This window comes from Prionailurus viverrinus, chromosome A1 (assembly GCF_022837055.1).
Source record: "Prionailurus viverrinus isolate Anna chromosome A1, UM_Priviv_1.0, whole genome shotgun sequence".
In the NCBI taxonomy this organism is placed as follows: Eukaryota; Metazoa; Chordata; class Mammalia; order Carnivora; family Felidae; genus Prionailurus; species Prionailurus viverrinus.
Window position 1 is genome coordinate 223,337,833 of NC_062561.1, and position 25,877 is coordinate 223,363,709.

Consider the following 25,877-nt stretch of genomic DNA (forward strand, 5'->3'; position numbering starts at 1 on the left):
AAAATTTACCATAGTAACCACTTTAAGGGTACAGTTGAGTGGCATTAAAAATATCCACATTCGGGGCACCTGGGTGGCGCAGTCGGTTAAGCGTCCGACTTCAGCCAGGTCACAATCTCGCGGTCCGTGAGTTCGAGCCCCGCGTCAGGCTCTGGGCTGATGGCTCAGAGCCTGGAGCCTGTTTCCGATTCTGTGTCTCCCTCTGTCTCTGCCCCTCCCCCGTTCATGCTCTGTCTCTCTCTGTCCCAAAAATAAATAAACGTTGAAAAAAAATTAAAAAAAAAAAACAAAACAAAACAACAACAACAAAAAAATCCACATTGTTGTGCAAGCATTGCTACCGCCCTTTTCCAGAATTTTTCCATCACTATGTTTTCATTTATGTGCATTGTCAAAAACAATGTATAAGTTTTTATTTTACGTATTTATATGTGAATTTCTAGAATCCATATGAAAACAATTGAGTGGGTCTTAGAGTTGAACACATGAGCTATATATTTTTCCCTTTTATTCACCATTCTGATATTTCATGCTCTGTAATTCTGTCCTAGCTTCTGTTTAGGGAAATCTGATAAGTGTCGCTGAGAGAATTGACACTTTCTCAAGATTTTTACTCTTTGAGTCTATCACCTTTGATTCAATAATTGTAATCTGCAAGCCTCTATGTCCTAAATGAAACCTCCTTACATATTCTGACTGATGTTTATTCTTATAGGTCTTCAAAAATGTGTTGGTGTTTTAAAACCCCATAGTATAATCGAAGCATGGGTTAGACTATATTTTGAGCTAATTCTTGATACTGGTATATAAATATTTACAATGTTTTGTGGTTTGAAATGCCTTTTATATTTATTCAGCATCGAGTCTTTAAGGATTCAGACACCTGAGCACTGAGGTGCCCGATGAAACAAAGATAGAATATCTTCTTTCTTCAAGAGGAAAATAAGAGTGTTTACCTACACAAAGTCATCATGCCTTTAATACGTTTTGCATGAAGACGAAGTCTGATTGTGGACCTGTTGAGAGCAAGGAAAGCAATAGGTGCTGATAAATATAAGGGAGAAAAATGTGTCACGGAAATAGACAATTAGGAAGCAATTCTATCACATATTACCTATTTTGTAATATTTTGCATATGAGTAGTAAAACTACATGTCTCAAAATGTGCCCCAGTGAATGGTTCCCTTGTATTCTGCATCATCTTACTTCCCAAGAACTCTGTGTGAACTTCACTTGCCTTATTTTAGAAATCATGGATTGCACACATCAGCAGGTAGAACTGAGGATGTTTGGCCTTGAAAGGCAAATACTCCAGGGACATGTGATACATGCCTTTAGTAAGTTGTAGAGCTGTTATGTAGGAGAGAAACCGGCTGTGTTCTGTGCTGCTTGAGAGGAAACTGGCTATCAATGGCTGGTGTGAGTTACAGGAAGAAAGAATTTTGGTGTGGTTTCATATGCATTAAAAAAGATGTTAATACTTGTCTATAAATAAGAGGAGTGCTTCATGAGATTGTGAGCTTCCCATTACTGGAAGGGTGAAAGTAAATGATGAGCAATGAGCTAGTGATGCTGGAGATGACTATTCACGTCATGCATGTTTATGTATAACCAGTGGCCTCACAGTGTTTTGCTATTCAGAAACCAAGATGAAACAGTTAGATCCTCAAATGGATCCCCAGCTACTGGGGAGAGGTCATCGGGTCCTTAGACAATTAGACTTGGATTTCGTAGGATAAAATTCTCTGATCCATAGTCTGACTGCTGGGCTCCGGGATGGACTGAGGGGAAACTTCCTGAGGACAGAGGCTCTGGGAAGTGGTGTCTGATTCCTAAACAATAGTTAAAGTGTGCTATTGGTGAGAAGATGGTCTCTAAATGTTCTTCCTACTGAAGATTACCTGATGACTCTTCTTGAGATCAAAATACGTCATTGGATTATTGGCAACATTTTTAAAAAAAAAATTATACACCTCATCTCTGTAGTGATAAAATACACATAAAGTTCTTGAGCTCAAAATACATTATTGGATTATTGGCAACAATTTTTTTTAATTATACACCTCATCTGTGTAGTGATGGATACAACATTTTTGTTACTACTTTTAAAGATTGCACTAGCTTTTAAAAAAACCCATTTCACATTTTAGACTGATTTAAGACTGTAATGAAAAGCAACTCAGTAACTTTTCATATAAACTGCTGCAAAAGCAGGTCTTGTACAACTGTTTTTAAATATCATTTAGTTGTGGAATTGAAAAAAAAAAGAAATTTTACATTGTCATTGCTGAAGTTAAAGTTCCCATTTCTAACCATAATTATTTTTTTCTATTCTACCATCTATTAGCAATTCCTAAAAGAATTGAGGATTAAAATATATTTGCCAATGCTTCCTTCAAATTCATGTGTTAAAAGGTTAATCAGGACATGGCCAACACTAGAGTCTGTGATCTCCAAAGAGATCATTTTCAGGTGCAAAAATAACATTTAATCAGATTTTTTTCGTAACATAGCTGCTATAATAAACATAGATCTATACTAACTACTCCATCTCATTCAGAATTATATCATGAGTATTCTCATGCTCAACCATCAATAATGACCAAGAATACTAGGTCATTGAAGGATGTATGGGAATTTTCCCTGTGTTACCAAGCTTATTATTATACATTCACTTATGGCTTTTATTAATATTTTGTGTGCCCACCATATGCTTCACATTGACCTAGACCTAGGTATCCTACAGGGAAGAAAAAAATAAAGACAAAATTCCCACCTTCAGGAATACACATTTTATTTGGGAAAACACAGAACAAACACAATAAGTAAGAAAACTATACTACAAAGTTTTGAATAGCAGTAAAGGCTAAGGAGAAAATGATAAAGTAGATAAAGAGCATAGGAGATGCTGGGTAAGGTTATATGTGGTATGCAGAATAGTAATCTTCCAAGTATGTCTATGTCCTAATCCCTGGGACCTGTGATTATGTTATGTTACGATTATGTTATGTTATGTTTAACGAAGAAAATTAAAGTTGCAGATGGAATTAAGGTTGTTTTCTCACCTGCAGATAAGGTGTGGAGATTATCCTGTATTGTCTATGTAGACCCAATTTAATTACATGTGTTCCTAAAAGTGTAAAAGGAAGGTGGGCAAGTCAAAGTCCAAGAAAGATTTGAAGATGCAGAAAAGTAAGACATCTTTCAGAAGATAAAAAAGCCTTCAGAAAGAAATGCTTCCTGCCCACACCCTTGATTTTGGTCCTCAAGACCCATGTTGGACTTTGGTCCTCCCTCATTGTAAGATAGTAAGTTTGTGCTGTTTTTAGGGCACTTAGTCTGTGGCAATTTATTACAGAAGCAATAGGAAACTAAGTCAATATAGAATTCTAGATAGAATGGCCAACAAAGTCCTATGGAGATGACTTTGAGAAAAGATGTGAAGGAAAGAGAGGAGCTGCTTATGAGTAAACCACAGGAAGAACATTCCCCACAGATGGAAGACAGTGTGACCAGAAATCTAGTGACCAAAGAAGAGAGTTGTGGAAGAGAAGATCAGAGAGTTAAGTGGAAAGGTGGAGAAGTTTTCACTCTGAGTGAGTTGGAGTTTAGTTTGGGCAGGGTTGTATGGTTCATGCTCTGACCTCACTGCCATGACTTCCCTTTTACGAACAGAATAAATGGCCCAGGACTTCTTTGGACTCTAATCCTCAGTGAGTGTAAAATTGAGCCATTCGTCCATTGTCCCTCGTTCTCTCTCTCAATAGTCGCAAAGTAATAATTAACATTTTTCCAGCCTTATTGGGATATGTTTGATGTACAACATTGTAGAAATTTAAGATATACAATGTGTTGATTTGATATACTTAAATATTGCCAAATGATCACCACCATAGTGTTGGCCAGCACCTCCATCCTGTCCCATAATGACCATTTCTTTTCTGCGGTAAGAACTTTTAAGAGCTACACTCTCAGCAACTTTCAAGTATATAACAGAGTAATATTAACTATAATCATCATGCTATACATGAGATCCCCAGGAGGTATCCATCTCATAACTGGAAATTTGTGCCTTCCACAAACGTCTCCCATTTCCCCCATCCCACAGGTCCTGGAAACCACCATTTTACTTTGTTTAGATGAGTTCAACTGTTTTAGATCCTACCTATAAATAATACTGTAGAGCATTTCTCTTTCCCTGCCTTTCTTATTTTACTTAGCATAATGCCCTCAATGTTCATCCATGCCTTCACTCTCCTCACTAAATAATATTCCTGTGGATAAATATTTGTTATCCAATCATCTGTTAATGGATGTTTAGGTTGTTTTATCTTGGCTTTTTGTAAATAATGTTATAGTGACCATGAAGGTGCCAGTACCTCTTTGAGATCCTATTTTCATTTTCTCTGGATATATACACAAAAGTGAGATCCTTGGAAAAGATGGTAGTGCTATTTTTAATTCTCTGAGGAACCCCCACACAGTTTTTCACAGTAGCTGCACTAATTTATACCCCCAGTATTCCCTTTCCTTCACACCCTGACAATATTGGTTATCTCTTGCCTTTTTTTTTTAATTTTTTTTTCAACGTTTATTTATTTTTGGGACAGAGAGAGACAGAGCATGAACGGGGGAGGGGCAGAGAGAGAGGGAGACACAGAATCGGAAACAGGCTCCAGGCTCTGAGCCATCAGCCAGAGCCCGACGCGGGGCTCGAACTCACGGACCGCTAGATCGTGACCTGGCTGAAGTCGGACGCTTAGCCGACTGCGCCACCCAGGCGCCCCTCTCTTGCCTTTTTGAGGACAGTCATTCTAACAAGTGTGAGGAGGTAATCCTTTGATTTTCATGTCTCTGATGATTGTTGATGTTGAGCACATTTTCGTGGACTTGTTGGACATGTGTATAACTTCTTTGGAAAATGTTGAGTTCCTCTGCCCGTTTTCAAGTCAGCTCGTTTGCTTTTTGTTACTGAATTGTATGAATTCTTGTATATTTTGAATATTAACCCCTTATCAGGTGATTTGCAAATATTTTCTCTCATTCCACAGATTGCCTTTTCATTTTGTTGATGGTATCTTTTGCTGTGTGGAAGCGTTTTAGCTTGATCCCACTTGTTGATCTGCCAGATGCATTCCAGAGGGTTTATTTATCTTTGAAGCCACCATGTTACTTCTTCTTGTCCCCTCTGTGGTTTTATTTTGCCCTGTCCTTCCCCCGTAGCAGCATAAATCGACTCTTCTGATGTGCAGCCACATCGACTCTTCTGTATGCTTTGAGGGACCATGCCTGCTTCTACAAAGTACTTTCCTGCTTCCTTCCCTGGGATGCTTCTTCTTCTGATCTTTCCAGGTCTGCCTCCTCCAGTTCTCTGAGTTTGCAACTGTAAAGCCTTTTCTCAGAGAGAACTTTTCTGACACTACTTTCAAAGGCACTTGATTTCACTTTCCTCATAACACAAATCACCATCTGAAATTAACTTAATTATGTGAGTACTTCTTTATGGTCTCCTTGGTATCCCATAAACATAGATCCATTAAGTGTACATTCCATGAAAGAACCTTGTACAGAGAGTGTATCTTTTTTATTTATTTATTTTTATTTATTTTTTAATATGATATTTCTTGTCAAATTGGTTTCCATACAACACCCAGTGCTCATCCCAACAGGTGCCCTCCTCAATGCCCATCGCCCACCTACCCCTCCCTCCCACTCCCCATCAGTTCTCAGTTTATTCTCAGTTTTTAAGAGTCTCTTATGTTTTGGCTCCCTCCCTCTTTAACTTTTGTTTTGTTTTGTTTTTTTCCCTTCCCCTCCCCCATGGTCTTCTGTTAATGTGGGTGTATCCACGCAAAGAAAAACCCAACCTCGTTCTCCTTACACATTCAATCTCTTGTCAGTTGGCCTATTACAACCAAAAGCTGGAAAGCAGAGAGAAGTCTAGAAAAAGTATATAAAGTTGATCTAGAGCGACAAATGGAAGAGTGTTCACCATTATCCTGTTAAACTTGGTAATGGCGACTGAATGAAACATACATTTTAGTACAAACGGTGACTGAATCAGGTGTCCCATGTCTCAGTCTGCAGCGCAGTCCTCAATTCACAGTATATTTCATGTAAAGCCATATACTGGATTATCACATGTCATATTTAATGGTTCTTCACATAGAGTCTTGCATTATTTCATCTCAAAATGCTCTCAGAAGATTTAACCCAATTTGCAAAGCAAGCTGAAATCCATTGAGATTAAGGGGCTTACAGACAACATGAGCGTCTTTGCAGAGGATGAATATGTTCCTTGGTGGACTAGTGTCCTTTGATATATCATTTTAAGTTTATAACTCTTTCAACCATATATTTATATTCATATTAGCAGAAATAAAATCCCACTAGAAGAAGTTTTCTCCTTTTTTCATTTATTCTAATTCGTCTCAATTATGTATGCTGGAAAGTTCATCAGGTACAAGACATTTAAATCATACCAAAATTCAAGGTATATTTACCCCTCCCTTCTTTTTTTCCCTAATAAATAGGATTTACTTCAGAATTATAGCTAACTAATTAAATTTCGTGGCATTATTGGTGTGGAATATTCATGCTATCCTGCAAAATGCATTTTTTAGGCTTCAGTTATTATCAGACAAGGCTGTAACTTTATATACAAATACTAAAAAATAAAGATGGACACATGAACTTAAACTTAAGAGTCAAAATAACAGAATGAAGCATTTCCGTTTGCTGGTTACATTCTACTATAGGAGCACTTAAGCTCAGTCCTTGGCAAGGTTCCTCCTTGCTCAAGATCATGGAATCCATTTTTGTCTGTTTGGCTTTGAATATTAGGCATTTGGTACATAATGGGTGGTCCATAAAAAAGAGTAGCTTCTTGGAAAGGAGACTATTTTTCACCAGGCTTTTACGATAGACCACAATGCTTTAAGATTCTCTTCTCACATTTGAAACTTGTCGTCTGCCTGATTTCCCAGATTCAACTCTGAAAAAATTCTACAAATGCCCTATTTTATTTCTCTGAGACAGTGGTTCTTAAATGGAAATGGTGGTGGGCTCATGGTCATCAGTGGTTTTCTTTGGAACTACATATGCGACCCTTTCCTCTCTCTAAATTCTAGCAGATGTCTTCCAGGTGAGCGGCATTACACTAAAGGAGGGCTAAGGAACAGAAAGGTCACCTGTCAGACGCAGGATGGAGCAGGAGGGCAGGGCAGTTTGATGTCTGGATGATAACTGTAAAAAATCACCAGAAAACAAACCAACCTAGTTTTAAATAAGTGTGAAAATAATTTGGTCTCTTTTTCATAGCATCTTAATGTATCTATGTACAATATATATACATATAATATAAATTATAATATTTATATTTACACATTTTCATATTAGAAATTTTCATATTAGAAATGAATTGAGTAAAGTAAAAATTATATACAAATATACATAATTGTATATATAATATATATATGTGTATATATATATATATAATTTTCATATTGTAAATGAACTGAGTAAAGAGACATCTGGTCAAAAACAGGACAATACAGCATGCATATGAATTAAACCTAGGCATTTATCTAGAAAATATAAGCATTATAAGGCAGGCAGAAGTCTTGTAACTGAAAGCATGTGCAACCAGGCCACTGAGATGGCAGAGTTGAAGAATCCTAGTTAAGAGACTTGGAATTGAAACATCAAGAATCTGAGCAGAAGAGGGGAAAAACAGATTGAAATAATAGAGTGTCAGAATTCATGCATGAATAAACAGCAGTAGCAAAAAAATGGAACTTGCTTGTTTTGCAACCATTTCCTGCCAAGGGTCAGAAAAAATCCTAGATTGTAGTTAAGTTTATTTATTTTTTTTCAACGTTTATTTATTTTTGGGACAGAGAGAGACAGAGCATGAACGGGGGTGGGGCAGAGAGAGAGGGAGACACAGAATCGGAAACAGGCTCCAGGCTCTGAGCCATCAGCCCAGAGCCTGACACGGGGCTCGAACTCCCGGACCGCGAGATCGTGACCTGGCTGAACCCAGGCGCCCCTGTAGTTAAGTTTAAATTAGCAACAGAGCAAAGCATTTTGTAAGTCAATAGTGGCAAGAACAGATAAAATGTGGATGTGTATTCAGTTTATGATTTGGATGCTAGACTTCGTTTTGGTGCTTGATATTATATTTGTTATTCATATATGCTACTTTATTTAAGAAACACCACTATCAAAGACACTTGGATTTAAGACAAATGCTCTTCAGTCTCTCCCAAAAACCATTGGCTATACGCTGGAATTTGGTATAAAATTTATTCATAATTTTACTTGCAACAAATCCAGAAGGTTTTAGTTATTTCACTATGAATAAATATAAATATAAATTAGTTCTATACTTGGATACAAGGGCAGAAAATGAGTAGGGTACGTAAATAGGCATATATACTGCATGATTCACAATTGTAAACTTAATTATTTATATATTCATTCATTCATTCATTCAGCCAGTCATTCAACTAGTCAGCTGTTTGACACATTCTTATTGAGCTCCTTCTAAATGGCAGAGACTGGAGTAACTCGTTGACAAGGGAGATAAGGTCCCTGGCAGTGGCAAAGCTTAATGAGATCTAAGTGAAAAAAATCTGTGGCTGAAATAATTAAGAGGAATCCTGAGAGATGAAAAATAAATGGGAGGAGATACTTTGTGTGCTTAAAAAGTAAAGTAACAAATTTATTTTAGAAAATAAAGAGAAGAATGGAGAAGAAATTAGCTTTATTTAGAAACATCACACTTAGTGTAACCACTTAATTTTTTAATATATATATATATATGTATATGTATATTTGTCTAAATTGTCTAATACTTTCATTCTCTTTTAAAGATAGAATCCTTCTAAGTAAATCATGTCTTATTTGGTTGAGTTAATGAATGATGACCATCTTTTAGAGCTGATACATTGTTCTTTAACCATATTCACAATGTTGTATAGCATTTCATTAAATGGCTGTTACCATAATATATTTAATTATATTCTAACCATTGAACATTTTGAGTATTTCACTTTTTAAGAGATATGTAGGTTTGTTGGCATGTCTTTACTCCTGAATCTAGATAAAATCATTTTCTTGTTGCAGACTATCATATCTCAGAAAACACAGTGTTTGTAATATTTATCTTTTATTATTGTTTTCCCTTAAGGTGTTATTAGAACAGCTTTGCCAAACATGGACAGGGAAGTCAAAGAACAATACCAAGTCCTCATCCAAGCCAAGGATATGGGTGGACAACTAGGAGGGTTAGCCGGAACGACGATAGTCAACATCACCCTCACTGATGTCAATGACAATCCACCTCGATTCCCCAAAAGTACGTTCTTTCTATTGAGTTTAAATTGGTGCAATTTAAAAAACAATTCTCACATTTCATTGAATGTTGCAGAAATTATAATAATTTTTCAGATATTTTTCGTCTTTAGGAAATAGAAGCCAATAGATAAAAATTAAATGACTTAAGAGTTTCATTTTCCATTAGAATCATGCTCAGTATGACTTTAATATAAAATAATACAAGCCAGTAATTGAACAATGAGTCTTATGTTGTTGATTCCTGTTAAAGTAAAATATTCACGATAGGTTGGAATCTTGCTCTAATTTTTTTACCTGAAAAAGTAATATAAATATGAATATTCCATTTTGATTTAAGACTCGTATTTATGACAAATGTGACACCATATTATTTGCTCTATTATGCAATTTGCCTAAGAATTCTCTGCCTTCTCCTTACCTATTATATTTGAATCATTTCCATATGCTTTCATGTAAGTATCAGATGATATTCCAGTGATGCTATTTACATTACTTTAGTCTTATTTTAGTTTTGCAATAGGTGAAAATTGCTACAGTTTCTATGATAATAGAATGTTTCACACCTGTATTTTCTCTGCAACTCTGTGCTTCTTATTGAAAATGAATACTTCTCACTTGTGTTATATCTAGTTTTCTTCTACAGTATTACATTTAACACCAATCAGTACCTGTTCGATTTCTGGTGCATTTTCAAGGATTAGTTCAGTGTTCTTAAGACTTAGAATAAAAAAACTGAAAGTCTCTGTCACTGGTTACACAAGGAACTTGATTAAATCCCTAGATACTCATTTGAGTGAACAGTTTATAAAACCAAAACAAAATTATTTTCCTCTTTCAATCCCAGTAGGAGAGTTTGAGTTCATCTACCAAAGTATAAAACACTGAGAATATTTAACTAAATGGATATTTTATTCCTTTAGCTGAATTCATTTTCATATTTTACTACTTTATCATTTTCTGTTAATATCATTAACATATATTTTCGTATGGAAATATTTCACGTAGTGCTCAGAAGGTCCAATGGCAAATGTCATGAGTGGCAATTAGAAGTCATCATACTTAAGCAAATGAAATGTCTGTGACAAATGGTGAGTATGTAATGTGCTATAATTAATAACACAGTCTGATGGCAACACTTTTCCTTACTTTGCTATTAAGGGAACCAGATAAAACATAAATATTAAAGAAGAAGAAAGAAATAGTGCATTTGATTCTTTAATATTTGACATTAATAAAGAATATATTTCCAACTTGAAAAGTACTGATTATTTTTATTTTTATTTTTATTTCTTTTATTTCTTTATTTTTACTTTTGACATGTGACAAGATGTAGTAGCTAAATGAGGGGGATAGTTTGGGAGACTACTCTACTTTTATATAAATGGCATCACTGTGAACGTGGGCCCTTCCTGTTTTGTGTTTTGTGCATTTAAAATATGTTCCTTCTAGCGAATAAGAAGTAGCAAAGATATTCCTAGGTAGCATCAATATTCTCATTCATGAGGATTATAATGATGCTCTTCAGATGAAGGATATAAAACCCAGCCAGTGGAGGATACAATTTCTGCTGGTATGGATGAAGGGTGATTTGTAAAAAATTGGGCAGGAATCCAGATAAATAGGCTGGGGTACAGGGAAATAAAAATATCTCCATGAAAAAGAGGCTAGATTATACTTAGGAAGCCAAGATAGTGTGCTCAGGTCCTGCTGAAACAGGACGATCACTTCTAGAACTTACCCAGTGAAAAGAGAACCTGGATAAAGCAATATGTTTGCTTGGGATTTATTCAAAGTTGAATATGTAGGTCTGAAGACAACCAGCAAGGAATGTGGGGGATAAGTTCACTAGAATTTTCAGAATATTTATATGTCATGTCAGGAACTTTATCTTATTCCCTATTCACAACAACAGTTCTGTATTTTCCACATTGACTGTTAAAAACAACAACAACTGAGGTGTAGGAAGGTTAAATAACTTGCTTGAGATCAGCAATTTAAGTAGAGATTTTTTTCTCAGAAGTTCAGACTCCTTCTAGTGTAACATAATGTTAAAGTGAAAAGTTATTCTTTTCTTTTATATGCCCTCTAAAACCATACTTTTTAAAACACTTGCAAAAAAGTCACATGACATATGTTGAATTGTCACCATTCCTGCACAGAGAAACAAGAGGGCAAAAGAAATATACTGAACAGGTCACCATGATAAAATTATTTTCTACTTGTATTACATGCATTTTTGAACTATAGTCTCAAAGTATAATGGGTGAGAGATATTTTTGAATCATGAGAAAGAAAAGGGTTTTCAGATTTTGCATGAATAAGAAATTAATCCCCTTGAAATTTTACATGCCATTGTGTCAAGCCCCTTTTACTGTATTGTCATTTCGAATTACATCCTTGAGAGGAAAAGACAGAATACAGGTCTAAACAGAAAAGCCATTTATTTAGAAGTCAATGCTCTTTTTGCAAGAATATTTCTCATGTGCAGCAATTAAGCTGCAAGTGTGACATAACATTACAAACTGAAATGATAATCTTTTCAACCTTAAGAGTAAAATATATATACATATATATATATATATTCTATACATAAATAACTTAAAAGAAAATCCCCACAACTAGCTGCATTTATTCATGCCTGATAAGCAATTATTCTGAAAAAAAAAAGAACAACAACTTCATTCAGATGAATTTCATGAGCTACAATTTCTCATTGTTTAAAAATTTCAGAAGATAATTTCTTAAAATTTAATCATAATTTGTTTGGGCTTTGTGTGTGTACGTATGCATATGTGACACTGTTAAGTACCCATTTCCATTCATTTCCTTCTCTAAGTCTGTTAGAGGTGAAAAAAAAGATGGAATGACACATGCATTTGTATCATGCATGTGTAAGCAGTTTGCTGTTTTATTGTTGAAAAATACATGGTTCCTGAGATATCAGAACTTCCTGCCAATATGATATGATGATGATGACAATGATATTGACTAGTAAATTAGTGTGTGTCATGTACTGTGCACAGTGATTTGCATATGTATTCCCTTCTTACTTTTATAATGACTTCATAGTATTTTCTCAATTTTAGAAATAAAGTAGCAAGGCACATTATTAAGAAAAGTTGCTATAAGTTAAGTTTTTAAAAGTTATAAACTTGTTCAAGATCATGCAGCCACTAGGTGAGAGAACCAAAACTTCATCTTACGTAGTGACTTCAGGTCTCTCGTTTACATTCTCCCTCTTGAAAGACAATTTGCCTTTGATACCTGTGTGTGATTTAAAATGTCCTATAGGGGCGCCTGGGTGGCGCAGTCGGTTAAGCGTCCGGCTTCAGCCAGGTCACGATCTCGCGGTCCGTGAGTTCGAGCCCCGCGTCGGGCTCTGGGCTGATGGCTCCGAGCCTGGAGCCTGTTTCCGATTCTGTGTCTCCCTCTCTCTCTGCCCCTCTCCCGTTCATGCTCTGTCTCTCTCTGTCCCAAAAATAAATAAACGTTGAAAAAAAAAATTAAAATGTCCTATAGATAACCTAGAAAACTATCCAAAACAAATATGGAAATGGAAATCATACCTGACATGTTAAAAGAGCTGTACCTGTAGTCGTATAAAGACAAAATATTTTCTTTGCAAAATCTTTTCCATATACTTATAAAACTACCATCTACCATAACCAAGAATATCTGCAAAAGATCTCTATCTGTTAAAATAATCTACAGGAAAATGCTGATGGTTTACATTACTTGAATTTTAAATGACAAAACCATCTAACAAGCTGATCTAAATAATACATTATGAGGTCAAATCAATTAAGTGATGTGGTTAATTCACATTAGGCAAAATATTCATGCTTCTCCGACTTGGTCTCTTTCTTCTGTATCATAATTTTGTAATGAATGTGAGATCAACCTTAGTGAAATAAAGCAGTCCATACAGAACATTGGATGAAAGAGATACTTCATTTATAGGAAATGTAAAGAGGTATTTTCTTCTTCTTTCTTTTGAGTAAGAGAACTCTGTGTAAGGTAAATAAGTTCAAATGTAGAAAATAGGACATTAATAATTGTTCTAAGAAAAATTCTTAAAAGTAAGTAAAACTATTTTAAATAAATTCTATTTTAATAAGATACCTACCAAACATGTTTATATTGACTGTTGATAGCTATAAGTATTTTGATTTGGGTAATAGTCAATAAAACATTATTTGAACAATAATTACTATATAAAATATATAGTTGTATCCATATATATAGTTAGTTAATTTAATGAATAAGATATTTGCAAATACTAGACTTCACCCAGGAAAAGTTGTTATTGTCCTCAAATTAACAAAAAACAATGTAAGTAAAATTAAAGTATTAAATACATCAGCCAAAATGTCTACTGCACAATGAATAATGTTTGATCTTGTTTACATGAACTATAAGACAATGACTACAGATCTATGGATAAAAAATATGTATATATATTTCTATTATACATTCATGATATAGAAAGACTATAGACTGCCAAGGTCAGTTATGAGTTATTAAAAAAAACAAATGCTGATAACTATACATTTATTTAGTTTAAAATATTTATGTTCAGTTAAAATATATTTCATTTTTTCATCCTGTTATTACTTTTCTGGCATCCAAATTAAGAATGTTTCTTTTATTATTTTGAAATGTATAATATAGGATTGTTTATTGTTAAATACATGTTTATTACAATATGTAATTTATAAAGATTTTCATTAGAATCAACATAAACCCAATTATAACCAGTTGGGGGAACAAAATCTATTTCTCTTTACCATTTAGCATCCTTAACTTGGAAAACTGTAAGCTTCTAGAGTGAAATTTTCTTGTTAAAAATTTAATAAGCCTTTAAAAATAAAGGGCTAAAAGCTAATTGAATTTTGACAGTTAACTCAGATCCAGCCATAGAAAATATGCCTTTACATTCTTCCAGGTTTCCAAGGGGATTGTCATGGGGCTGAATGAGGTAAATCAAACATACAAATTCTATGATTTAAGTTTATTTATGCAAATAATATACAATCTGAAAGTATACATGTATACAATATGACAGTTCATGACTTTGTGTATATTTTGTAGGCATCAATTTTTATAGAACTATCTAAATCAGATAGGTAGATAGAAAGATAGATGATAGGTAGATAGATGATAGATAGATAGATAGATAGATAGAATCTCAGAATCATTAAGTAACACCACAGAGAAAATATTTCCTGGCCTTTGAGTGCAGAAAAGGCCTTCTGCTGCCCAGTGTGTGTGTGAATATGGAAACATTGAGGAACACTTCATTGTTTTCACAACCTACCCTGTCACTGCCAGACATGGATTGTATAGAACTCTCACATCCCAACTTATGTGGAGACTCCGACAACTGGCCCACTTCCTACCTGCAGGTCAAGTGCAAATAATGGATAACACCATAGCATGTTCCTAAGTTTTCTCTGTAAAGGTGAAACAAAGGCCAAATTTCTGCTTTTAGCACTATCTCCAATATGTTATCTTAGGTGCAGGAATGGGAAAGAGAAAATGGTGACAAGTACTCTGAAAAATGTACTGGAAGAAATATGGTCAAAATAATGGGTCTTATGTGAAATCCACTGCTTAAATGAGGATAACGTCAGCCTCTTTCCAATATTTGGGATTGAGAGGGTGGTTGGGTCAGTTTGGTTTGCAAGGTTAACAGTATAATAACATATTATTTAGTACAGAAGCTTTCACTATAAATACAAGTTGAGGCTTCTTGAAAACAGGTGAAGGATTTAAATAGTAATACAAGAAAGCAACAATATATTAATGGGTCGACATAAAGTCATGTTTGTTTATGTTTCCCAAATTTAGTACTGGTGCTGATTCAGTATCAATGTTAGAACATGTTTTAATTCCCACAATTGAATTTTTACTAATATTTAAGTAATTTCAACTAGATAACACTTTTAGAGCATTTTCTGACAAAAATTTTCCCTAGTCTAGGGCTCTAAGGGGCTTGTTTATTTCCCAGAGGCCTCTACAGTAAGAAGAAAATGTAAATTTCAGAAGTAATGTTTTATATATTATTCATATTTAATCAAAAATTATGTAGATGCTATCTATAAATACATGACTTTTTATATCAGTACCTCCCAAAGATATGAATGCAGATTGAAAAATAGACAAATAGGTCTTTGGTATTGTGGGATGCATAATATGTGACAGTTATATATTACCCATATTCCTAATTTATGTATGTAGACATGTTTTTATATGTGTATCTCTGTATGTGTATATGTGCGTGTGTGTGTGTGTAGAACTCCTCACTTGGGGGGGGGATATTTAAAAAGCATAAAATAAAGAAATTGTAAATCTAAGAGTTTGGAAATATTACACAAAGAACTTTTATTACCTGGGTCTCATAAAAATTGTAGGCATGAGTGATAAAAATAGTCATCATATTTGATGGCTCTATTTCTATTTTTGAAAATCAAGCTAAGCTATAATAAAACTAGCTTTTTACTTAAGTGGAACAAACACTTATACTTTAATTCCCAAATGAATCCTTTGTCTACTTCAATAAAAACAAGCAAGAGAGAGCTATTTCCTGACGATAAGGCATGCAAATGATGACTTGAGTTGTATTCACCACAGTGCTCCCAATAGTTCTTAAATCTTATTTGCCCTAACAATCCCTTGAGATCCTTTGTCCCTGTGATGGAAGTTCTGTTTCAAGTGACATAGCTTGGACCCAGATATCTGAGTTTCAAACAAGTAATCTGGTAGATTCTAAATCATCTACAGTGAATAATTTGAAAATCACTGGTTTACTGTGATGAAACAATTTAGAAGGCATTTTCTTTCTTTCTTTTTAAATATGTTTTAGTGTTTATTTATTTTTGCAAGAGAGGGAGAGACAGAGTTCGAGCAGGGGAGAGGCAGAAAGAGAGGGAGACAACAGAATCAGAAGCAGGCTCCAGGCTCTGAGCTGTCAGCACATGGCTTGAACTCATGAACTGTGAGATCATGACCTCAGCCGAAGTCGGACACCTAACCAACTGAGCCACCCAGGCACCCCTAGAAGGCATTTTCATTATTCCTTAAATAGAGGTAATGAGTTAACTTTTGTATATCATTAGAGTTATTTTTATCCATACAAGAGTCTATTCCTACAAGCATATATAGGTAAAAACTGAATATTAAAATTTATTCACTTTACACTATTTTGAAAAGCTTTGTGTTTTTGTTTGTTTTTGTCTTTTACAATTAAACACTCATATACAGTTACACATCTTGCTTAAAAGTATTCCAAAGAGCCTACAGATGTCAGATATGGATGCTTAGAGGCTAACACACAGCTGAATCCCTTTGAATGCAAGCTCAGTGAATGAATGCAAGCTCCAGCTTCTCCAATGAGAAGGGAATAGTTTCACTAGACTCCAGGTAGGCAGATGTAAGCAAACAAAAAATAGTTACCACAATTTTAAAATAATTTGTCGTCGCTATTACTGTCACATTAGTATACATTATGCTTTGTTAATGAAAGCATGAATCTTTTTTTAAGTGATGCTGAAGGTTTTGCTGACTTATTTGGTCCTTTTCACCATGTGGCAAAGGGCACAAGATTGCAGCCTGGTTGCTCCATGGCCCCGCTGCCTGATTTGCAAAAGAACTAAGCTTTTGAGGGGCGCCTGGGTGGCGCAGTCGGTTAAGCGTCCGACTTCAGCCAGGTCACGATCTCGCGGTCCGGGAGTTCGAGCCCCACATTGGGCTCTGGGCTGATGGCTCGGAGCCTGGAACCTGTTTCCGATTCTGTGTCTCCCTCTCTCTCTGCCCCTCCCCCGTTCATGCTCTGGCTCTCTCTGTCCCAAAAATAAATAAAAACATTGAAAAAAAAAAAATTTAAAAAAAAAAGAACTAAGCTTTTGAGCTACAACTTCTGTTGGTCTTTAAGAAATCTGACTTTTAGTTTTAAATTATTTTGTGAACCATAGTAAATAATGTTTAAAACTGAAATGGTATTAAAAGATACCGTGCTTAATCTTACCAATGTTATTAACACTTATAAATATTTAAAATATTTGTCAGTATTCATCTGTGCACTTTGTAGCTCACCTAAGAGTCCTTTTTTTTTTTTTTAATTCAAATCCTGGAGAAGTGGCTTGGATGTTTTGGCATCATATAATCCACAATTCAGATGTGAGATTTTACCTATGATGTAATAAAACTCAGGTTCTGAAACAGACAAGTCAGGTAATGAGCAAGTTCTCCCATTTCCACTTTCCAGCCCTCCCGCAAAAATAGGAGAAAAATTTCTTTTGTGACATTTCCTGTCAGTCAGAGCAAGTAAATAGACGCCAGCAACCGAATTTATCAGATTTAAGTAATAAGAAAACCCCTAAGTCTCTGGGTGCAAAGCATACCTATCTGTTACTTCCTTGTTAAGTCTTCAAATTCACTAGTCCTCAGTTTGCTTTTCTGCATTTTCCTGCCCAGGCTGCATCAGCCAGTTCCAAAATTTTTTCCAGGTGGTACAGTTGTATTACTCTTTATGGCCTATGGTGATGATTTTAGTGTGGACAGCAGCTAATCCTTATTGCACGTGTACTATGTAAAGTACATTAAAGCTGCATATTAACTTCTTTAATCCTTATGAATAGCTTTTGTTTATTTACACACATTTAAAAGAAGAAACTGCAAGAAAAAGAGATGGAAAGAGGTGGCGCCAGGTACTTCGTAGTTACATGTGCAATGCAGCAGAACACAATTGGGCACCATATTAAAGCTGTAATTTTTAAATATGAATATTTATGAAAATATAGATCACTGCTTCCTACACCAGAACCACCGAGTAAAAGTGAGAGCCCTTGAATGTGAACATGGGGCATTCTATCTACTTCTCCACTAATCAAACTGAAAAGACATTCTCTCCAAGACTGAGAGTATTTTTTATGTTTATAAGATTTGTAGAATCGAGAGAGCCAAGGCTTTGGGAAGGGTACTGATGGAAAGCTTAGTTTCACCATTAAGTCACTGGGGCCTGAATAGCTAAATAAACTCTTGCTATCTCATGTTTTTACAGCATCAAATTAAGATAATAAATAGGGGGGCCATATATTGTGGTTTGCCTGAGACAGCTCCAGTTTTCACATGTGGTCTCGAATTAATTACAAATAGTGATTGCTTTTGCTCTCAAAAGTGGTTCTGTTTGGATAGTAAATTAAGTAGGCATCTTAATAATAATAGAGCTTCTGGGAGGATTAAGTAAAATAATGCAATTGAAGTATCCAACAGTGAGTGTTTTTTTCCTCCTCCTCTCCTCCCTCCCACATTTTCCTTCCTCCCTCTTTTCAACCTTATCCCCATTCCTTCTTTGTATCTGTCTCTTCAACTAGAGTATAGGCTCATTTTATATCATTTCTTTGTGTCTGTTGCTTCTCCTTTATCAGAATTTCCCATTAATGTGTGATCAAACATGAATTGAAGAGAAAAGTAGCTCAAGAAATAGCTCATGCCTGTATTGTGGCTGAATTTACCACCAGGAAAAAAAAAATTCTTAGGACTGATTGTATAACTTTTATATACATGAAAAAATGAATTTCAAGATTTCTAACTCCACGGAAATATTTAGGAAGTGAATATAAAATTCTATCACCAAAATAGTGTCATCTTTACCCATGAACATTTATAATGAATATTTTGATTTAAATACAATTTTCTGATTTCATTATACTTTTTAACCCAGAGAAAACACAGTGGCAGGATTATTAAATTAAAACTAACTTATGACATCTCCAGTTGCTTGATACTTACCCCCTCAAGCTTTTAATACACAGATTTCTAACACTGGTGATAAGTTTTAATTTCTAATGTGAAACATCCTAAATTCAACATTTATTTCACATGGTTTAAATTTCTCTTTTTCATGTGTGCCTCTCATTGGTCTTAACATTTATATAGGCAAAGAAATCGAACTTCTTCAGTATTTCTTTATGAGAGTGAAACAGAATATAGGCAATAACCACGGACACCAAACATTTTGTACGTAAGAAACCTAGTTTGTTAACAAATATCGACACAATTAATTATAGTATTTAATGAATGTTTAATTGATTGCTAGTTTTATTGAAGTGTAAGTGCAAAAAAGGCTATATCTTTTTTGTGTGTTGGTACAAAAAGGATAAAAAAATTTAATGACTTCCCTCAAGCAGCTCTGTGTATAATGGAGAGATTAAGTTAATGGACAATTATACTACTTGAAATAAAATAAATGATAGACTTATGCACACAATGACACATAAATGTATTAGATGGGCATCCAAATCATTAGAGAATAGATTTGAGAGGATTTTGAAGGAAATAATATCCACATTAATTTCTGAAACCCACAGTAAGAATTAGCCAGTGGGAGAGCAAATGTTCGCCAAAATATTTAGATGATGCAAAAACATCATGTTTTATTTAAAGGATTTTTTGTATAGAATTATGGGAAAAAATGAAAGTGAGAAGGCAAGAAAATGTTTCATCAAAAATGGCTTTAAGCTGCCCTTGAAAGAATGAGGAATATATTTTTTAAGTGTTTATTTATTTTTGAGAGAGAGAGAGAGAGAGAGAGAGAGAGAGCAAGTGTGAGCGGGGCAGAGAGTGAGAGGGAGACAAAGAATCCGAAGCCAATTCCAGGCTCTGAGCTGTTAGCATGAGGCTTGAACTCACAAAACTGTGAGCTCGTGACCTGAGCTGAAGTCAGTCGCTAAACCGACTGAGTCACCCAGGAGCCCCAGGAATAGAATTTATACATATAAAGAAGAGGAGTAGCAGGCCAGTGAAACAATTTAGGCATAAGCAGCAAAATAGGGAAGACATAAGAAGTATTCAAATAATAAAATACATGCGTACAGAAAATTTTAAAACATTGTCTACAAATATGATGCATGAATATGTGATGAATATTCATAAATAATATTTGTAGTTCAATGAATTGGATGCTTTGCAAGAATTAGTTTTGCCTAAAAAAATGTTATAAAGGAAGAAACTTTATCAAATTTCTCTTTTCCAGACTACTCTCATAATGTTTCCAAAAAAATTCTTTTGAGAAATCAAATATTTGAGTAAATAATATTCACAGATGAATTTAGATTCCAAACATTTTTTCAGAAGCTTAGATAATAAGGTGTCATATTTATTAATAATTTTTAATAAAAATTCTAGTGTTGCTTATTTTTGTGAAATCAGTGGCTAATATCGCTGACAATTCTCTATGTGCCATATTTTGTTAGATGGAACAGAAATTACATAAGACAAAGACAAGAGCAAGGTTTACATATTTAATGGAGGTTTTAAGGGAATATTAAATGTACTCCATAGAAATGAATGAACAATGGAAAGTTACTGATGCACTTGAAATGTTGTGAACTCTTGCCAAGATCTCCATCATGTTTATTATTATGTAATGGGGATAGTGGTTATATAAATCATATATATTAAAAATACATATTTTTGAGAATCAGACGTACTTTTAATTCTGGCAATCATTAAGTAATACAAATGGATTATGTTTCACAGTTTATTTGGAATTAGCTTGGTTGGGATTTCCAATGCAATCTCTTGAAAAAAAAATGATGTTATAAAGAGCAATTCATTTTGCAAGGAAATACAGATATGTGTTAATTGGATCTATAATTTAGCAGAACTATAGTACTAAACATAATGCCTCCTTGAAAAATTTTGTAGTGGAAAGCTGGGAGCTATGTAATAAGGGAGGGATTATTGGAAGAACGGAAAGAGATGGAATAAATGTCCTTTTCTTTCTTGGGTACGGAAGTAAAAGTAATTTTAATTTTAGAGCAGCATCCCTTTCTAAGAACCATCTTACATCTAATACATGCTCTTGTCTCTCTGTCTTCATTGATTTTGCTCTCTAAGCATTGAAAAAGGAAACTTTCCTTAAGTCTATCCAACTCCAATTGACCCTTAATTGGGATTTGCATTCATCAGTCTTCCTGAAATTAAGAATAATTTGAATTATTTGCATTTTAAAAGAATTTATTTGTTCATCCAATATTGTCTCTGTTTGAATGACATTCAGGCAGTAAAAACAGGTGAAGTTTAGATCAGAGATGCCACCTGATTGGTTCATCTCATGTACCTCAATTTCTTCATTGGTAGAGTGGTATGCTGGAGCTCGCTCTACTGATCCTCAAGCCAATTGTGCACATCTCCCATCTCTATTCAGTGATGTCACATTGGCTTGAAAGCAGGGATGCTGGGAGTTCTTTCACCCCAGAAACTGAGAAACACTGAAAAATTTGAGCTTACCCATATCTCTTCTCCCTCCCTACTTTGATCCAACTGTCAAACATTTACTAGAACGTCACTGACTGGGAATCATCATAATAGTATCTGTCTCATACTCTTAATGTGAGGATAAAATTAGTTATAATGGGAAAGTGCTTAGAGAAGTACCTGAGAATAGGAATCACTATATAAATAATTCCTTTGATAGTGACGATGGTGATGATGATGCTGGCGATGGAGATGAGGTGGTCTATTCTACTTAAAGAGTATCTCTTTTTAAAAAGTTCTCTCTTTCCGTCATATTGACACTCATAGATTTTCTAGAAGTTCATATATGTCCTTGCAACAGTCTTCTCAATGATAAAAGAAATGGAGTTTCCAGATAAAAGTGATATAAATGATCCTATTCATGCAGTGCAGCGCAGAAAATAGAGTGCACGTGGGGGATGGCAGGCAGAATAGTCATAAGAAAGCCAGTTAGATAACTGGAGTGACACAAGACGAGTAGTGTGAGTCATTTAATCTGTGATGGTGGTACTGATGGCAGTTGTGAAAAATGGGAATATGTGGCTACGTTCAAATGATTTTAGGAGCTAAAATGTCAGTGATATCAATGAATTATTGGGGTTTAAATAGAAGAGGCAGGGGGACACCTCAGTTGAAATTGGATAGAAGGGTGAAAGAACGCTTACTGATATAAGAGGCTAATATTGAAGTTTCCACTGGGAGCTAAGCTACAATGGATACCACATGACCAAGTATGGTCCCAGAAACAAAATACAGAATTTACAATAGAAAGTCAGGATGCATTTAAGATTCTTGAAGCCCTCAATCACAGCGAGGCTATTGTTGTGCTTTTAAAATACTATAGAGTGTGGAGTGGAGGGAGAATTTTGTACTGAGGATTTCTTTGCATAAAACCCCGTGCAGTTTCCATCTAATGAAAATAAGAGTGGAGCTACCCTTCCCTTGCCTCTCAGGTCTTGTGAGGGGAGCCTTCCTTCATGAAGAGCCAATGATAAAATCCAGTATATTTTCCCATATTATTTCAGAAAATGGGCAAAATCGAGGGTCTGAGCCTTGCCTTATGCTTAGGAACGTGAAAGTATCTTCAGAAAGAGCAGATACTGGAATAAGGCTTTGTCTGGGAGAGTAATTACCTGACAACAAAAGGAGGGGTTAGTTGTGGAAGCTGAATGTCCAAACCAGAGTCATTTTAAGTTCTGCCACAGAGATTTTCCTTGAAGTGAGAATCTGTGTGTGAAATGGATTGTTTGGAGATCCAGAGCCTAAGGGGAATGTTACATCAAAGCAGAGGCAATGCCTTTGTCTTGGGTATATAGTGGGAGAAGCTCTCAAGAGCTCCCAAAAGAGCCATTAGAGCCATTACCTTTAATCCCAGAGAAGCAAAACCTATCTATTCAAGTGAAAACAGCCCCCCCCAAAAAAAAAAAAACAAAAACAAAAAACTAGCTTTGTTGCCTCTTATGAGGTAAAAACACTGTTGCAAAGTGGATGATGAGACAGAGGGAAGCCTGCCACACCATTCATATCCCCAAACAAAGTCCCATCCCTTGCTGGCCCAGGTGCCCTTGTCGGCAGGGAGGCAGACGAGAGAACTCTAAATTTTGTATAAGGATTGATGTAATAATTAATAATTAATAAGTTGAGAATTTCTCATTTGCAAATCTAAAATTTGTGAGATCAAGTGAACATAGGACTGTCTATTATTTAGAGTTGAGCAGAAACATCATTGATTCACCATAGTCTCATCCAAGAAAAGAGAAGGCTTACCCTCACTGAATAAGGTCTAAAGGAGCAGTGGAAGACAAAGAAAGGAAACACGTTTGGGTTTGTTTTTAATGTTTTTTTTTAATTTATTTTTTGAGAGAGAGAGGTAGAGCACAAGTGGGGGTGGGGCAGAGAGACAGGGAGACACAGAATCCTAAGTGGGCTCTAGGCTCTGAGCTGTCAGCACAGAGCCTGACATGGTACTTGAACTCAGGAACCGTGAGGTCTTGACCTGAGCTGAGGTCTAACGCTTAACTGAGCCACTCAGGTGCCTGGAAACATGTTTTTATTAAATGATGCATATTATGCCTTTTCAGACCAGCAGTAATACTGATGTGGGATTGTTTGAAGGTTCAGGAAGCTGAACTGTCTCCTATGTGATATGAGTTCATTTTTTTTCCCCTGTAAAATAGGAGACAGGGTCACCAACTAAGTTGGTCTTCAACTCACGTCAGTTCAACTTACTTTACAATGGTGTGAATGCGTTACATATTTAGTAGGAACCGTACCTTGAATTTTGAAATGTGATCTTTTCCCAGGCTAGCTGTATGTGGTATGATATTCACCTGTGATGCTGAACAGAGGCAGCGAGCCACAGCTTCCAGTCAGTCATGCGATCATGAGGGTAAACAACTGATAATACAGTATTCATAAATTACGTGACATGGGCAGCACTTTGTTACAAAATAGGCTTTCGGTTAGGTGATGTGGCCCAAATGTAGTCTACTGTCAGTGTTCTGAGCATGTTTGAGGTAGGAGAGGCTATGCGATGATGCTCAGTAGGTTAGGTGTATTAAATGCCTTTTCAACTTAAGATGTTTTCAATTTATGATGGGTTTATTGGGACAAAACCCCACTATAAGTTGAGGAAAATCTGTAGAAAAAAAGTTAAAAAAAGTAAAAAAAAAGTCGGTAGTAAAGATTTGTGGAAAATAAATCAGTGTAAAATAGAGGTCATAGCAAATGGTGGTAAGTTACCTTTGCAAATTTGTATGCTTTACAGCCAATCTGGAAAGTGCATTTGAGGTTAGTGATGAAAATTTATAATGATATCTAGCTGACTGCTTCTTTTTGGTTTTCCTCAGTCAGTCGCACCTCCTTCTTGAGAAAGACGGTAATTATCATTATCAAGGGTTGAGTTTGACCAGACTGCAGCAACAACATGGACAAGATATATAGGCCATAGGTTAATATGATAATGAAACAACAAAACATGTTTTAGTCGAATGAGGAAAAAGATCAACAGAAAAATGATAATGAATTAGTGGATGTAGAGAGATCAATATATTGATATTAACTAAAGGTAAAGTTATTTATATTTGATATTAAAATTGATGTTTACTGCCTCTATATCAGTATATGTTATATAAATAAGCCATAGTGGTAGTAACTGAACAAGCAAAATAGAAGGGCAGAAGATTATGATAATTATTGGCTTTGTCATATAGTTTCTACTATTTGGAATGTTTTCTAATAGCTTACCTCACAAATCCAACATCAGCCAGTTGACTTGCTTAGGTTCTTAGCTTAAACGTCAGAAAAAGTGAACAGAATTGCATAACTTTCCCTTAAAGCACTGATGTTACTTAGCAATTTTACGTCATTTGTATAATTGTTTAATTCGTATCTACCTCCCCAACCAGGTCATTAATGCCATTAGGATAAACATAGTTCTGTATTTTTTGTTTTATTTGTTGTTTCTTTATCATTCCATTGAGGAAGCTACTAAATGTTGCAGTTGATTCACTCATCAATAATCCGAGTTACTGGACGACTTAACTAATCTACCACCCAAAGGAAATTTAGAAGGGACAATTCAATAATTAGCCCTAAATTTTTGTGCTGTGTATGGCTGCTCAGAGCTAGAACGTTTGGAATGAATTTCTCATATCTCTGAGAAAAGAAATATTTCTATTATTAAATAGAATTGATAACATTTCATAAAACTTATAAGTCCATTAATATATTGTATATTGGGTCTATGGCAATTCATACTCATGGGTATAACTAACGAAAGTCTAGACTAGGCAATTATAACTTTTGTAAAAAGATGAAGTAATTTGGCCAATACAGTAAAGTTCTTGATTCCAGATACTTGACACTTCCAAAAATTTGTTCATCCCAGACCCATCCTAAGAATGAGCAGGACTAAATGTCTCTGTCACTACTGAGAGCTTCCACTTACTGTATGCTTAGTATGCTTGACTAAAATCTAGTTGGAATCCAACTTTGGTATCAGGATGGTTTTTTCTTGCGGACTATATTTCCGTTACTTTAATTTGTGCTTATTGAAAATACAGCTTCAGGCTTTTGAGGAAATAGAGGGCATAAAACATTCTTCAACCACCAAGATATTTTTACTCTTGAATCCTTCAGTTTTGAAAATATGGGGAAAGGCTTTCAGCTAAAATTAGAATGGCTTTTCAGAACTCTGTTAACACCTCCTTTTCTGT

General features: G+C 35.1%; 1 protein-coding gene across 2 annotated transcripts in view; it reads left to right on the forward strand.

The window, feature by feature from the left end:
• LOC125166204 (cadherin-12) overlaps positions 1–25,877 on the forward strand; it is a 224,913-nt gene that overhangs the window by 133,196 nt on the left and 65,840 nt on the right. For both annotated transcript variants that reach the window (XM_047860015.1, XM_047860023.1), the window contains exon 4: positions 9,194–9,361. In XM_047860015.1, the coding sequence (XP_047715971.1) occupies positions 9,194–9,361 (168 nt within the window). The remainder of the gene's footprint in view (positions 1–9,193; positions 9,362–25,877) is intronic.